The 17,728-nt window shown below is 43.2% G+C and overlaps 1 protein-coding gene across 5 annotated transcripts in view; it reads left to right on the forward strand.

Moving 5' to 3' along the window:
* The window catches only part of tarbp1 (TAR (HIV-1) RNA binding protein 1), a 161,228-nt gene that overhangs the window by 34,148 nt on the left and 109,352 nt on the right, over positions 1 to 17,728 (forward strand). For all 5 annotated transcript variants that reach the window (XM_052013185.1, XM_052013187.1, XM_052013186.1 and 2 more), the window contains 2 exons: positions 9,832 to 9,926; positions 17,017 to 17,178. In XM_052013185.1, the coding sequence (XP_051869145.1) occupies positions 9,832 to 9,926; positions 17,017 to 17,178 (257 nt within the window). The remainder of the gene's footprint in view (positions 1 to 9,831; positions 9,927 to 17,016; positions 17,179 to 17,728) is intronic.

Here is a 17,728-nt window from a genome sequence, read left to right on the forward strand (position 1 = left end):
CCCTCCCCCTTCCCCCTCCCCCTTCCCCCTCCCCTCCCCCTCCCCCCTCCCCCCTTCTCCCTCCCCCCTCCCCCTTCCCCTCCCCCCTTCTCCCTCCCCCCTCCCCCTTCCCCTCCCCCCTTCTCCCTCCCCCTCCCCCTTCCCCCTCCCCCCTTCTCCCTCCCCCTCCCCCCTTCTCCCTCCCCCTCCCCCCTTCTCCCTCCCCCCTCCCCCCTTCTCCCTTCTCCCTCCCCCTCCCCCCCTCTCCTCCTCCTCCTCCCCCCTCCCCCCCTCTCCTCCTCCTCCTCCCCCCCCTCCTCCTCCTCCTCCTCCCCCCCTCCTCCTCCTCCTCCTCCTCCCCCCCTCCTCCTCCTCCTCCTCCCCCCCTCCTCCTCCTCCTCCCCCCCTCCTCGTCCTCCTCCCCCCCTCCTCCTCCTCCCCCCCCTCCTCCTCCTCCTCCCCCCCCTCCTCCTCCTCCTCCCCCCCCTCCTCCTCCTCCTCCCCCCCCTCCTCCTCCTCCTTCCCCCCTCCTCCTCCTCCCCCCCCTCCTCCTCCTCCTCCCCCCCTCCTCCTCCTCCTCCCCCCCCTCCTCCTCCTCCTCCCCCCCTCCTCCTCCTCCTCCCCCCCCTCCTCCTCCCCCCCTCCTCCTCCTCCCCCTTCTCCTCCTCCCCCTTCTCCTCCTCCCCTTCTCCTCCTCCCCCCTTCTCCTCCTCCCCCCTTCTCCTCCTCCCCCCTTCTTCTCCTCCTCCCCCTCCTCCCCCTCCTCCCCTTCTCCCCCTCCTCCCCCTCCTCCCCTTCTCCCCCTCCTCCCCTTCTCCCCCCCTCCCCATTTCTTGCCCCTCCCCCTCCCCCTCTCCACCCTCTCCTTCTCCTTCTATCCACTCTCCTTCATTTGCTACCTTGGCAATTCCACAATGTCAAGCACTGTCCACGATTTCATCCAAGTGATCACAATGCATGTGAAAGCCATTTATTGTTTAATCTGCCATCCATCCAAGTGGCAGAGGTTATTGGTAAACAACATTCTGGCTGATTTCATTTTCCCCCTGGCTTTCTCTTAACCCAGAGAGGGACAAAGTAGTTCTGCGACCATTCCAGCTGAGATCAGAAAGGTTGAATCTTGTTAGTGGGCTCAGCTGTTCACCAGCTAATCTGTGATGGTGTGGTTGGAATGATCTTCAGAACTGTTTTGCAAGATGAGTGGAACTGGAGGCAGGCTGGGGATGAACATTTGACCAATTTGGCTTTGTTTCACATAAATCATGGGTTAATGAGGGGTGACAAAACAGCTAACAGTACCACTAGCAGCCTGCAGGAAAGCATGCACTGAATGTTGCCCAAGCTTTCAGCCTTATTCCCACAATGTTTCCTATAGACTAAACCCGCAACAGATATCAGAAACTGGCTGGGAAAAAGATAATGGTAGAAGAGGCCAAATGCTTTCATTTAAGCAGTGGTATCTTTTCAGTCACTGATTGATATGTTTCCAATCCTGTGACATTTTGTTGACTGTACTCCAGAGCCCATGCTTCTTCTGGGATAACTATGCTATTTAGAATTCCAAAGTTGTTTTAATAGTATTAATTAGCTGCCCACCACTTAGATAAGTGAATGTGTGGACAGGAGATAATATTATCACAGTGCATTTAACTCTTTCCTATTGCATTTTTACATGAAACCAGATACCAGTCCCTTTTTCTTTGATATTTAGGCAGGCAAAAGAATTAATGAAGTTGGGAAGGATAACCATAATGCTTTCTATTTTAAGGAACATTACTTGGTGGTGTCTATATTTGATTTGTTGGAAGTTAAATTGTGGATGGACTCATTAGCCATTTCCTGCACAAAAAGAGATTACACTATTTAAAGATACTGTCCTGTCATTTGTGTTTTCTTTACCACAAGAGTTTAAATGTTGTGGAAGGTTACCAGACACAGGAAACTTGCTTCCTTTATACTCCTGGACTATTTAAATTGCAAAAATTTTGTGTGAAGTGCAGCTGTGAATGTTTAACTGCCGACTGTGCTGGAGGGTGAATGTTCCTATTCAGACGTAATGAAACCTTGCATAACATTGTCCTGGAACTGTGCTTCAATGTGGTTCCTTCTGTTTTGTCAATGCAGCCCAATTAATCTTTGAAAGTTTAAATGAGAGTACATTATGTGGTTTATTTGGGCATCTAAATTCTCTTTCAATCCATTTATTTCCATCGCTCTCTGACTCCCACAACAGCTCACTTTCCAACTGCTGTCCACCCAATAACTTTGTGATACACCACCTAGAAGAGAAAATTCAGTTGCTTTCTCTTTCTAAGCATAGGTTATTGGGATATTGGGAAGCTCTCCGTGAAATCCAATCAAAACTGCTTCTGTTTCATCAACAAGTGCACTTAAACAGTAGACAGCAATCTGCAGTGGTTTAATCAACTGAGGCACAGGGACAGCTTCTCCTTACATCAAATGCAAAATCCTGATCAAAGGTTACATTGCTAGTTTAATAGGGGTACCTCAGTATCGTGGTTAAGTTGAAAAACACAATGATGCTGGAGGAACTCAGCAGACCAGGCAGCATCCGTGGAGAGAAGCAGGTGGTCAACATTTCGGGTCAGGACCCTTCTTCAGGACTGAAGATAGGAAAAGGGGAAGCCCGATATACAGGAGGGAAAAGCAGAGCAGTGCTAGGTGGACAAAAGAGGGGAGGCGGAATGGACACAAGGCAGTGATAGGTAGATGCAGGTGAGAGATAGTGATGGGCAGGTGCGGGGGAGGAGGGGAGAGCAGATCCACCAGGGGATGGGTCAAAGATAAAGAGAGAGAGAAGAGAAAAAAGGGGGTAGAAAAAAGAGAGAGGCTAGGAAAGGAAGAAAGAAGAAGCGTGGTGGGGGAAGGGGGTGGGGATTACTTAAAGTGGGAGGATTCAATGTTCATGCCGTTAGGCTGTAATGTTCTAAGACGGAAGATGAGGTGCTGCTCCTCCAGTTTGCGCTTGGAATTCTCCTGGCAGTGGAGGAGGCCGAGGACTGACCTATCTGTGGTAGTGTGGGAGGGGGAGTTGAAGTGACTGGCAACAGGGAGATGCAGATCGTGGTTACGGACACTGAGAAATGGTCACCTAATCTGCGTTTGGTCTCACCAATGTAGAGGAGGCCATGTAGAGTGGCAATGTAGAGGTGGTTAAGTTACTGGACTAGCCAGAGCTCTGAACTATTGATTCGAAACGTGGGTTTTAACCCTACCATGGCAGCTGTGGAAGTTAAATTCAAGTAATATAAAATCTGGAATTTTGGCAGAGAAGGCTGGTCTCAGTAACATAAACCATGGGCCTTCTGGATTGTAGCAAAAGGCATTTACCAGTCTCCTTCAGGGTAGAAAATCTGCCATCCTTAACCAATTTGGTCCACATGTGATTCCACACCCATCAATGTCGTTGGCTCTTAGAGTTACAGAGCAGTACAGCACAGCTACAGGCCCTTTGGCCCAACCTGTCCATACTGACCACAGTGCCCACCCAGCTAGTCCTAATTACCTGTGTTCGACCCATATCCCTCCAAGCCCCGCCCCTCCATTGGTTTTTGTTTTTGGTTTTGGTTTATTATTGTCACTTGTACTGAGTTACAGTGAAAAGCTTGTCTTACAAACCGATCGTACAGGTCAATTCATTACACAGTGCAGTTACATTGAGTTAGTACAAAGTGCGTTGATGTAGTACAGGTAAAAACAGTAACAGTACAGAGTAAAGTGTCACAGCTACAGAGAAAGTGCAGTGCAATAAGGTGCGAGGTCACAACAAGGTGGATTGTGAGGTCATAGTCCATCTCATTGTATAAGGGAACTGTTCGATAGTCTTATCACAGTGGGATAGAAGCTGTCCTTAAGTCTGGTGGTACGTGCCCTCAGGGTCCTGTATCTTCTACCCGATGGAAGAGGAGAGAAGAGAGAATGTCCCGGGTGGGTGGGGTCTTTGATTATGCTGGCTGCTACACAAAGACAACGAGAGGTAAAGACAGAGTCCAAGGAGGGGAGGCTGGTGTCCGTGATGCGCTGGGCTGTGTCCACAACCTTCTGTAGTTTCTTGCGGTCCTGGGAGAGTAGGTGCTTCTTAAATGGTACTGTAGTACCTGCCTCAATCACTTCCTCTGGCAGTTCTTTCCATATATTCACCACCCTCTGTGTGAAAAAGTTGCCCCTCAGGTCCCTTTTAAATCTTTCCCCTCTCACCCTAAATCTATGTCCCCCTAGTTTTGGACTCCCCTACCCTGGGGAAAAGACTGCTACTGTCCACCTTATCTCTGCCTCTCATAATTTTAAACAATCCTATAAGGTCGCTTCTCATTCTCCTATATTCCAAGGAATAAAGACCAACCTGGCCAACCTCTCCCTATAATTCAGACTCTTGGGTGCTTCCTAAATCAGAGGCATTTAGGGAAGGACAATAAATATGGTGTTGCTATGACGTCAATATTTCGTGAATGGTCAAAGAAAAAAATTAGCTTCATCAGCAGCTGGATGCTTGTTGACCACTTGTTCCTGTATTTACTTATTTGGAACATGTCCAGTTGCTGGTCATTGGTTGATAAAGTAAAGAAAGTGCCCCTTCCCCACTGCTACTTCCTTCTTACGGGATGTGAACTTATGTGGAATACAAGTACAATTTTCCACCACGTTATTGTATTGCCAGAATTTCAGCAGTGGGCTGTACATTTTACATAAATTAGCTTACTTCATTACTGTTCCGTGTGTATGATATTAAAATAATTTACAATTATTAAAAAAGGAATGGGTAAGTTTTACATGGACAATCTTATGTTCTTTCCATTGTGTTGCACCCGGTTTCATTTCCAGTGCTATTTTTAACTTATGCATACATTAGGAAGCAGCAGAGAGTAAACATGTAAATGTACTAACTGAGTGCGTCTTATGGTGAAGAAAGCTTCTGTTAGACTCTTGAATGCTTAAAAATGTAATCCTTTCATGGAAGGGTTTTTGGCAAACAATTGGTTTGGGTTAAAACACTCTCTCCTGTCATCAGGCAAGGAGCACCAGTCGCTGTTGTTGACTTTCCCATACAGTTTTGGATGTATGCTTCTGATACCCTTACCTAACAAAGCTCTAACCATCTCCATGAACATCTCTGTTCACCCAGCATCAATGTTTTAGGGGGCCATGATACAGGAACAAGTGCCTGCTGATTTCTAATCTTGAGGTTATGCTCCCTTGTTTTGCATTCTCAGACCTGAGGAAATAGTTCTTTGTTAAAGGGATTTGATGGGGGAAATATGGTCGACCATATTGCTCCTTAATCTTCAAGAGAAAATATAAACCTTGACTATTCAACCACAGCACGTATTTAAATAGTATTGTCAGTATAGTAAGAAGTCCAAAGGTGCTTCACAGGGGCATCTTTAGAGAAAATTTGAGGCAACATAAATAATTATTGGGACAGCCCTCATTTTGGGCATAACAATGTGAGGAGTGAATCCTCACAGGGACATCCTGACAGAATGTACAAAAAGCTGCGCGTCGAGCCAAAAGGTACAGCTGGAGAGAGAAAATACATGCCTGGATCTTGAAGTCAGGGATGACACTGGCACTGAGGTCAAAGAAATTTGTCTGGTGCAGGCAGACATCCAAACTTGGAGCCTGTCTGTTTGCATAATGGACAAACTTGTTGTTGAAGAGCTTACTTTGCAGGTAGCTTTCCTTTCTCTGAACAGACCAAGAACATAAGATATGCTTTCATGTTCTCTCAGTCATTGGATGGATGAATCAGTGTTGGTTCCTGCTTTACAACTGCACACGTCATTCAAAAGATGGGAAAATAGTGGTTAAAAGATGGTAAATGCCAGCACAGAGAGACCAATAAGTAGCCATGAGAATAAACAGTCAGAGAAACAAAGACAACTATGTTGACTAGAAGACAAAGCAGTCAGAAAACTTCTGAGTGAAAAGGGAATAGCAACGATGACAGCACAGAGCTTGTTCATCAACTGGGATGATAAATATCTGGATGGGTCTCATGAGAAAATTAGAGGAAAAAGTTCATAAATTTATTAATGACAGTTACAGAAAGAACGGAACACAAATATATTTGGTAAAGTCACTGCTGCTGAGTTAAAAATAATGCTCGTTATTAAAATAAACCCTGATTAATGCAATGAACCTTCTGCTGGAACCATGAACCATCTAAGTGGTTGGCAGTTAACAGTCTAGCACAGAACAAGAAATAGGAACAGGAATAGGCCATTTAGCCTCCAGAGCCTGCTCAACCATTCAAAAAGATCACTGCTGGTCTTCTAACCCAGCACCATTTTCCTGTCCTATGCCCATATCCCTCGATTCCCCTATATACAGAAATTCTTCAGACTCTGTTTTGAATGCTATCAACGTCTGAACCTCCACAGCCCTGTAGAGCAGAGAATTCCAAAGATTCATCACCCTCTGAATGATAAAATCCTAAATGACCTACTGCTTATTATGAGACTGTGACCCACCCCCCACCACCCACCCACAGTTCTTAACTCCTCAGCCAGGGGAAACATCCTTCCCACATCTACCCTCTAAAGACCTCTAAGAATGTTCTATGTTTCTAAAAGGTTGCATCTGATTCTTCTACACACTAGAGAATAGAGGCCGAGTCTATTCAACCTCTTGTATGACAGACTTCTCAACCCAGGAACAAGTCTGGCGAATCTTTGCTACACTTCCTGTACGAGCAAGCATATCCTTTTTAAAGTGAGGGGATCAAGTTTGTGCACAATATTGCAGGAATGTTCTCACCAAGGAATTCTAGGAAGACATCATTACTCATGTCCTCTTGTAATAAAGCCCAATATGCCGTCAACCTTCCTAATCCCCTGCTATACCTCCACTTGGCTTTAAGTGACTTATCACAAGATCTCTTTGAACATCAATTTTTCTCAATCTCTCACCAGTTTAAAAAGTATTCTGCATTTCTGTTTTCTGTTCCGAAGTAGATAACCTTACATTTTTCTGCATTCTATCTATCTGCCATGTTGTTGCCCACCCACTTAGCTTGGCTAAATCCTCCTTGAAGCCTCTTTGACGCAGGGTCTCGACCTGAAACGTCAATGATTCCTTTCCCCCCACAGATGCTGCTCATCTCACTGAGTTCCTCTAGCAGTTTTGTTTTTGCTCCAGGTTCCAGAATTGGCAGTCTCTTGGTGTCTCCTTGGAAATGTTATATTTGCTTTCATCACCTAAACAAATGATACTGCTTGTGGGCACTGATTGGAATTACCTAATGCCAGTTTTGGCCTCATTATTGGAATGGTGACTGCAAGGGTCAATTAAACGTCAATACCACAGTCTAGTTATATAAAAGTTGTCACAGGTGGTACGCATATAGCCATTCAAAATAATCCAGAAACCTCCGCTGATGGAGATTAATTTGACGTGAAAGAGATGTCCCTTTCCTCAGTGCTGAGGACTTTAAGAACTAATTCAAGTATGTTTTTCAAATGATGAGATGTTTAAATTAATATTATTGTTTGTTGAGCCTTCCAAATAGGTCACCAGCCCTGAAAAAGAAAAGTTTAAAAACAGAGCATGTAGGTTTAATTGAGCAAGTCACCATAAACCACCAGCTTTCTACATAGGCACTGGATAGGTGTACTGTGGAGTCTAAGTTGACAACATCAGTACCAAATTTTCAGTGATTGACCACGCAGTGGACGAACATCAATGTGGCAACACCAACTAAGAGTCCTTTTTATTAAACTTGTGATGAATGTAACGAATGGTTTAATTTCCCCTTCTGCAATTCAAACAATAAATCAAGCATCTCACTTAAGTGCAAGTTTGTTTTTGTGAAGGGGACATCTAATTTTCTTTAGTAAGTCCACATGAGTTGTTGCACACTTCTGTCAGGGTGGGTCAGTGAGCAAGGACTTTAGTAAAATGGGACTTGCTGAGCTGAGTGGGGAAATCGTGGCAAGAATGGTTGACGACTGGTTATATTGGACTAGATGACACTAGAATAACACCAAGATGAGCATAATTATCGGTGGCAACCACTGTTTCTGTATTGCTGCTAGCATTCCATGCAGGAGAAAGAAATTACCCCTGATTTTTTTTGTAAACCCTTTAGGTGGCAGTTACTGTCATGGTACTAATTAAGGGAATTTTTAAAAAAAATGGAATTGAACAGTTGATGTGAATTTTCAAATGTTTGAAGTCACAGTTATTTGCTTTAACTAAAATAGGAAACAGTGTGAAAATATATTGCAGTTGCCTTCTGTGAGTGTTATAAAGAGCAAACTTTCATTAATAGGTCAGCTCTCAGCACCTAAGATGCATTACAGTGCTTACAGAATGTAATTCTCTGGTCTTTGGTCTGATTAGTCACTGCTAACTGTGTAGTTTGTAGCCAAGTAGAAAGCAAAGTGGAATCTTCCACTCCTGCCAACACGCCTTCAATAACACTTACAACACTCATTTATCCCGTGTTTACACGTCTTTGCTAGTTATTTTTAATAAGCTTTTTTATAACTGAATATCATCATGTCTGGTTTATGTAATGTCTCCAATGCAAGTTGGTTGATCCTGTGCTTTGCATTTCTAAATGCCAGTTCAGTTGTCAGAGGCAGTTTTAAGCCATATTTCAGTCTGTCTGAAATATAGGGACGTGCTAGTTAACGAAGGACAAGAAGGATGTGAATAGCAATTCTCAGCTTTTTTAAAAATAAAATTTGTCACAGCTAGTCTTCGCATGAGGTAAATTGTAAGAATTGTTTTTACTTGGAGCTGATTCTTTTTGCCTCGCTTTTCTTAGATTTCCCAAAATCTATTACAAATCTAATAATGCTTGTCATTAAACCATTTTGCAGGAAAGTCCTTTCCTTGACCATTGGTTTTGGTCTTTAATCAGTGTGATTTTTACTGGATACAATTTGCAGCTGCAATGATTTAATTACACTTATTTACACTTCCAATTAATTAATTGTACCTAATATTTGTGGAAAATGTCATAAGGCTCATTGCAAATGTAAATTTGCTTGAAGCCTCTCCTCCCCCCACCCTCTTTCCCCCCCCACCCCTTCTCATTCCTTTTTTTCCATTCTCCCAGCCTTCCTTCCACCAGCCTTGGCATACGCCACAACTTCTTGCCCTGCTCCCCAGCCACTTTCTGGCCTTCACTCTGCATCTTTTCCCTGTGCCACCATCCACATGAACTTTTCATGTGAGGGTCTGTTGTTGTGAATCTACATCCCAATTCAGCAAATTGGGAGTTAAAATTTATTGAAGTACAATACCACCCCTGTAAGAAGCATTGAATGTGTATTCATTTAAAGAAACATTAATCTGTGTTTGCAAGACATTTGTTTATTCTTTATTGTGCATTGTGGGTTTGCATTTTCCATGGTTTTACATTAGACATCGTAGATTCATGCTTGGAATGCATGTTCCTCAGGGGTACATTTTAATATTAATTTGTAATCTGGACTGACACATGATGGAATTCCATTAAAAAAAATCGTGTTTCCAATCCCAACCTTAAAATAACAAAAGGTTCTTAAATTAATTATATTGAAATGCAGTGAAAGTTGTTTTAGAAGATGCAGTGTGTATTCAGTGGACCTGGGTTAATGCCTTGAAGATCTGCCTCAGGAAATGCTTTTCTGTGCCTGACATTAATAGGTTGCTGTCAAGCATTCTGCAAAATGTGGTTGACACTGATTACTTGCTTTAGGATTTGTGATGTTTTGCAATGTAGTGAACATGTCTCCAATTATTAATTTATTTTTGCTGCTAGGCCATCGTTAACTTGCAGGCAAAAACAACTTTTATGAAGTAGATTAATTTGTGTAAACCACTTATTCTTTTTGTCTATAGATAGGGTCCTGAATGTTTTGCAAGAACATATCATGTCTTCAGTGGAACATGTACTGGAGTACACACTCAGGAGGTTGACAAGTGAATTACAAACTGTAAGTATGACTGTTTTAACCTATTCCACTCAAAATCGACTGTGGTGCAAATAACTCTGTTTATACACAAGTGAAATAGCATTTCCACTGCAGCAACAGCTGGCATTTGGTATTATTTAAATGGTAATCTAATAACATTTCTTGTTTAAATCTATGCCATTGAATTGGATTTTCCTTGATGCTCGTGAACTTGGATGAAGAGGCAGCTAGCAAGTCGTAAGCAGTATTTTTTTTCAACAGGATGTGAGCATTTAATGCTCATTGCTATTATTCTCTAGATGGTTATAATGAGCCTCTGCCTTAAACCACTGCAGTCCTTCAGCCGGAGGTTCACATTCCAACGTTGTTGAGTTAGACGAGCAATGATGAAGGATAATGTGTTGGAGTGATCTTAAAGATGCACCAGCTGCCCCTGCCCTTGCAGGCAGAGGTCCCAGATTTGGAAGATGCTGTTCAAGTATCGTAGGCAAGTAACTAGTATTTTTTGTAGATGGTCCACATTGTAGCCATGGTGTACCAATGGTGGAGAGAGTGAATGCATCTCTGTTTTATTTCAGATTTCCAGCATCTGCAGTGTCTTTAACTCATAGTTCCAGCACTGTTTCTTTTCTCTCTTTTATTCATCTCCTCCTGATAGATCAGTTGTGACTCACAAGCCTTCACTACCCTCTCTCAACAACCACCTCCACCACTTGTGTTATTCAGATTCTCTTGGCCTCCAACCTATCACAGACATTTTCTTTATTCCCTCCAACCCTTCCCCTTCTCTGCAGTTTAAAGTGTGCTTCATTTCTCGTTCTGTTGAAAGATCATTGACCTGAAACATATTTTACTCCCCACAGATGGTCCTTTACCTGCTAGTAGTTCCAGCATTTTCTATTTTGATTTTACTTAGTGGACATGCTCATTACCTGGCTATTCCGTGGTGTAAAAGATAATGCCTATGTATTGTCCAGGTCTTGCTGCAAACGGGCATGGCTCCTTCATTGTCTGGAAAATACAAATGGCATTGAACATTGCACTTGAATTGAACACAACAATGGTAACGAAGCTATTTTCTGTGATATATCCTGCTGCTGACGTGGATATAAGCTTTAACCGGCTACCTTTTAAGCAAACAACAAAATGCTGGAGGAACTCAGCAAGTTCAGGCAGCATCTGTGGAGGGAAATGGACAGTTGACGCTTCAGTTCAAGACCCTTCATCGGGTCTCATCTGGCTGAAACGTCGACTGTCCATTTCCCTCCACAGATGCTGCCTGACTTGCTGAATTCCTCCAGTGTTTTGGTTTTTTTTTTGCTCTAGATTCCAGCATCTGCAGTCTCTTGTGCCTTCACTTTTTTTTAAGGCCAGACAGGTTATAAAGCTGTACGTTAATCTGGTGGAATTTGTTTTATTGTTATCAGATGAAAAATGATAACAGATGGGAAGGTGTTTGCCTGTTTTCCGCTCCAGCTAGAAAAACAGCAATATGACTTTTGATAAGTATGTATTTTCAATACCTTAAGATTTGTTGTCCGAAGGATCAGTAATACCCCACACTTTGGTAGAAAATGGGAAACATTTCAGTGTCTCTAGTGCCTATCAGGATATAATAAAGCAATGTTGTCACCGATGTAATGTAGAAAACACCAGATAGTTGCACATCACAAGTCCCCATGATTGGAAATGAGATGTTGTTTTAGATTTTGGTTAAGGAATAAATATTAGCTTGGATATTGAAGCAAACTGCTGGGCTCTTCAACACGGTGAACGTTCAGCCTTGGCTTGACATCCCATCTGAAAGAAGGCACGCCCAGCTGTGCTGCACTTCCTCATTTCTCTCAAGTAACTGGAATGGGATTTGAACCCACAAAATTTGTTTGCATTTGAGCATTCAATTTGGGCCATTAACTTCAGGAAATATTGGAAGATATATATGCTCATTACAAAAGCAGTTTGCAAATAAGATTTGCACTTCTTCGAGTTAGAAGATTGCCGGGTAACTAATGAAAGCTGGTAAAAGGGCTTGGTGAGGTAGGTACCAAGTAGCCATGGTAACAGAGGGTAAAGGATTAAAGCTTGGTCAGTTTAAAGTAAGCTCACAAATCAAGGAATGGTAATGTAAACCTGGTGCTTTTGCTTCTTAAAGAGTTAGATGTCAAGTCGACTAAAACACTCAACATCAGCCTCAAGCTGATTGTGCAAGGGCTCCAATGATCTCCAGCTGGCCCTGTGAACTCTGAGTAATTTTGTTGGGAGAGAGTTTTAAAGACAATAAACATCAATCTGTTTCTACAAAAGGCACTGAATAGTGAAGGTAAACTTCTTCAATATTTTTACAAACCTCTGTGTCCAGCATGTTAATTACTTTAAGGGAAAATGCAGAATTTATAAGCAATTCCACTGAGGGAAGTGTTCTGTTGGGAATTATCAATTAAAGCTCCATGGAATCAGACATCAAAGATTTAATTACTAAGGCATGACAACTTGGTATAAACAGGGTGCGTTAATTCCTTTGTGAAAACAGAACCAAGTAATTTCCACAGGGTTTATGTGTGATAAACGCAGATTTTGAGTAAACTGATATGTGTAACTATATACATTTAGATTACACAAATACAGGAAATTCATGAATTTTAAAGCTACAAAAAAATTGGATTAAAAAAAGTTAATTGAAATTGACAAACTACCCTTTTTCTTTATAGAATGTAGCTTCAATTGACATTTGCAGTATATTTTGGAGAAAAACAGGTGACCTCTTTGTTGATAATGCAAAAATAAACCTAATTCATTCTTCCTCCATGGTTGAAAATGAAACAAGTAAACTTCCAAAATGTTTGATATATACCTGTCTTTAAACCCAGGAAAATTAAACCATGCTGCCAAGTTTCTTGACTTTCTTTTTGTGTTGTTTTGACATTGGAACCAGATTAGGAAATTGTCAAAACTGTGAACTAATTCGTTGCCTGTCAGTTTATATTGAAATTGTAAATGTGTATAAAATGAAATGCTGCCACTTTTGTTATGAGTTGGGACCAAGATATTTTCGACCAGATTTCACATTTCATTTTTCCTTGCAATACAGAAGGAAGCCATTCCATCCATTGACTCTGTGCTGGCTCTTAAAGCAATCCCACCTGACCCATTCCCCCACATTTCCCTGTTAACTATTGTCTCATATATAGCCATTAACACCTCCTGATTATCCTGTCACCTGCCTACACTAGGGGCAACTTACAATAGACAATTAACAGCCAGGATGTCTTTGGGATCTGGGAGGAAACTGAAGCACTGGGGGAATGTCAGGTGGTTACAGAGAACGTATAAACTCCACACACAATTGATTTTGGGTCACTGGAGCTATGAGACAGCTATATTGCTTGCAGCACCACTATGACATCCTTGCTCGCTATTGTTGGTGTTTCTGACCATACTCACCTGATGTTTAACCATTGTTACCTCTAATAGGTAGAGAGGCTTTGAGGAAGGAGAAGCAGAGTATAGGCTATAAAAGTAGTAAGGTGGATGGGCTAAAGTGCACTTACTTAAATGCAAGAAGCATCAGGAATAAGGGAGATGAACTGAGAGCTTGGATAAGTACATGGGGCTACGATATTGTGGCTATTACAGAGACATGGCTGACACCAGGGCAGGAATGGATGTTGAATATTCCTGGTTTTCAGTGTTATGAAAGGGATAGGGAGGGGAGGAAGAGGGGTGGTGCTACTGGTCAGGGACACTATTACAGCTGCAGAAAGGGTAGATAATGTAGAAGGATCCTCTCTAGAGTCAATATGGGTGGAAGTTAGGAACAAGAAAGGAGCAGTTACTCTACTGGGAGTATTCTATGGGCCCCCCGGTAGCAGTAGGGATACTGAGGAGCAGATTGGGAGGCAGATTTTCAAAAGATGCAAAAATAACAGGGTTGTTATCGTGGGAGACCAACTTCCCAAATATTGATTGGTACCTGCTTAGTGCCAAAGGTTTAGATGGGGCGGAGTTTGTTAAGTGTGTCCAGGACGGATTCCTGGCACAGTATGTTGACAGGCCAACTAGAGGGAATGCCACGTTAGATCTAGTTTTAGGTAATGAACTGGATCAGGTGACAGACCTATCGGTGGGTGAGCATTTGGGGGACAGCGACCACTGCTCCATAACCTTTAGCATTGTCATGGACAGGGATAGGAGCAAAGAGGAAGGGAAGATATTTAATTGGGGAAAGGCGAATTATGAGACTATAAGGCGAGAACTTGAGAGTGTAAATTGGGATGACATTTTTGAAGGGAAATGTACTGTGGAGATGTGGTCGATGTTCAGGGATCTCTTGCAGGATGTTAGGGATAAATTTGTCCCGGTGAGGCAGAGAAAGAATGGCAGGGTGAAGGAACCATGGGTGACAAGAGAGGTGGAACAACTAGTTAGGAAGAAGGCGGCAGCATACATAAGGTGTAAGCAGCAAGGATCAGATAAGGCTCGTGAGGAATATAGAGTAGCAAGGAAGGAACTTAAAAAGGGTCTGAGGAGAGCGAGAAGGGGATATGAAAAGGCTTTGGCGAGTATGATCAAGGAGAATCCCAAGGCTTTTTTCTCGTACATGAAGAGCAGAAGGATGGCTAGAGTAAAGGTAGGTCTGATTAAAGATAAAGGTGGGAAGATGTGCCTGGAAGCTGTGGAAGTGGGTGAGGTTCTCAATGAACACTTCTCTTCAGTATTCACCAAGGAGAGGGGTCTTGACACTGAGGACAGTGTTGGTAAGGGTAATGTTCTTGAGTATGCAGATATGAAGAGAGAGGATGTGTTGGAGCTGTTAGAAAATATTAGGACAGATGAGTCCCTGGGGCCTGACGGAATATTCCCCAGGTTGCTGCGCGAGGTGAGGGAAGAGATTGCTGAACTGTTGGCTAGGATCTTTGAGTCCTCATTGTCCATGGGGATGGTACCGGAGGATTGGTGGGTGGCAAATGTTGTCCCCTTATACAAAAAAGGTAGTAGGGATAGTCCAGGGAATTACAGACCAGTGAGCCTTACGTCTGTGGGCTGTTAGAAAGGATTCTAAGAGATAGGATCTATGAGCATTTAGAGGATCATGGACTGATTAGGGACAGCCAGCATGGCTTTGTGAAGGGAAGATCTTGCCTCACAAGCCTGATAGGGTTCCTTGAGGAGGTGACCAGGAAGATTGATGAGGGTAGTGCAGTAGATGTGGTCTACATGGATTTTAGTAAGGCATTTGACAAGGTTCCACATGGTAGGCTTCTTCAGAAGATCAGAGGCCAAGGGATCCGGTGAGGCTTGGCCGTGTGGATTCAGAATTGGCTTACCTGTAGAAAGCAGAGGTTTGTGGTGGAGGGAGTGCATTCGGATTGGAGGGCTGTGACTAGTGGTGTCCCACAGGGATTGGTTCTGGGACCTCTACTTTTTGTATATTTATTAGTGACTTAGATGAGGGGGTGGGAGGGTGGGTTAGCAAGTTTGCAGATGACACAAAGATCGGTGGTGTTGTGGATAATGTGGAGGGCTGTCGAAGCTTACAAAGGGATATTGATAGGATGCAGAGCTGGGCTGACGGGTGGCAGATGGAGTTCAATCTGGAGAAGTGTGAGGTGGTACACTTTGGAAAGACAAACTCCAAGGCGGAGTACAAGGTAAATGGCAAGATTCTGGGCAGTGTGGAGGAGCAGAGGGATCTGGGGGTTCATATCCACAGATCACTGAAAGTTGCCTCACAGGTGGATAGGGTAGTTAAGAAAGCTTATGGGATGTTAGCTTTCATAAGTAGTGGGATTGAGTTCAAGAGCCGCGAAGTAATGATGCAGCTTTACAAAACTCTGGTTAGACCACACAGAGTACTGTGCCCAGTTCTGGTTGCCTCATTATGAGAAGGATGTGGAGGTGTTGGAGAGGGTGCAGAAGAGATGTACCAGGATGCTGCCTGGATTAGAGAGTATGGATTATGAGGAGAGACTAAAGGAGCTAGGGCTTTACTCATTGGAGAGAAGGAGGATGAGGGGAGACATGATAGAGCTATGCAAAATATTAAGAGGAATAGATAGAGTGGACAGCCAGCACCTCTTTCCCAGGGCACCAATGCTCATTACAAGAGGGCATGGCTTTAAGGTAATGGGTGGGAAGTTCAAGGGAGATGTCAGAGGGAGGTTTTTCACCCAGAGAGTGGTTGGTGCATGGAATGCACTGCCTGGGGTTGTGGTGGGGGCAGATACGTTGGTCAAGTTCAAGAGATTGTTAGATAAGCATATGGGGGAATTTAAGGTAGAGGGATATGTGGGAGGAAGGGTTAGATAATCTTCGGTGTCGTTTGAAGGTCGGCACAGCATGGTGGGCCGAAGGGCCTGTACTCTGCTGTATTGTTCTATGGTTCTATGGAACTGCTGTATGCCCTGGACTATGAGGTGCACCACGTGAAACAAAACTCCTTAAAACTTATGCCCTTAGTACCTGTTAAGCCCACAATGTTACTATGGCCAATTGCACAGAAAGGTTAATGGTCAATTCAATAACCACAACTCGTTAACCAAAAGTGGAATGGTCACCTCAATGGCATCCAGCCATGCTGCCTTGTCTTGCTGCGATTCTTCAGCATAAAGTTACTGCATTGTCAAGCAGATCTTGTGCCAGGCCAGGTCTGGTGTAGCGTCTGAGACAATTGCAGGTTGAAGATTTAGGAGGCAAAGAGAGGCAATTTAATTTATTTGTGTTGCTTTACTTTAATATTGTTTAATTATTTAAATATTTTAGTGAACTTTAATTTATTTTTGTAATAATTAATTTCAATTTTCATAGCTTTTAAATATTTCTGAATGCAGTATGTGAGAGCACGCTTCTAGAGGTTAGGCTGCATAGAGCTCGCTGTACTCAGACAAGGTATTTCTGAGCCTTGTGGGCTATCATTGGTTATTCTGGGTGGAGTGACTAGGTCAGCAAGATATGACACATTTATATTTAATTTGAAGGTAGACATTAAGTAAAGCTTTATTATTATTTCATTTTATCAGACAGTAGCTGCCTTATTGGCAACGAAATAAGGAAGAATGGGAGCCAAGTTTCTTCCTTCATTTTTCTAAGTTTGTTTTGTTTCTCCTTCATTGAGGTTCTGGATCTTGATAGATGTAGCCTGTACCTTGCTGTGCTGAGTGACATGGCGAAGATACTTTCAACGGGTGGCCCAGTGAGAGGGTCATGGATGTGGAGATTTATCTCTTCTCTGACACAGACTTCAATTCGACATCTCCAAGCTGCAAATGATGGCGAGGTACTCTACCCTATTCCGATGTTTATTGTCTAAACTACCATGCCACATTCACATAAGGTCACCCTCTTTCACTTTTCCTCCTCCTGCTTATCTCTTTCTATTTTACCTGTAATACCTCTGTTGAATGTCCTCTCCAAGTTTTCTGAAGCAATAAATTAAGAATGATAGAGTACAGCACATTTGGTCCATCCTGCTTGTGCCAGCTCTTTGATAAAGGTTTCTAATTGGCTCTATCCCCTGGTTTTTCCTCCTATCCCTGCAGATGTGTGCACTTAATTCCCTCTGGAAAGTTACAACTGAAACTCCTTCTGCCCTCTTTCAGAGGATGAACTTCAGATCATAATGTAAATAGAAAATGCCAGAAGCACTGAGTGGGTCAGACGAAAGGGGGCAGTTAGAGAGAGAAAAGCAACAAAAGAATATGCCGGAACGGTGAGGCAGAACACAGCAGTTGCTGGAAATATATAACGAGAGAATGCTGGAAATACGCAGCAGAACAGGCAGCACGTGTGGAGAGGGAAAACACTGAGTCAGTGCCACAGGGGGATCT

Source organism: Pristis pectinata, chromosome 3 (assembly GCF_009764475.1).
Source record: "Pristis pectinata isolate sPriPec2 chromosome 3, sPriPec2.1.pri, whole genome shotgun sequence".
Lineage (NCBI taxonomy): Eukaryota > Metazoa > Chordata > Chondrichthyes > Rhinopristiformes > Pristidae > Pristis > Pristis pectinata.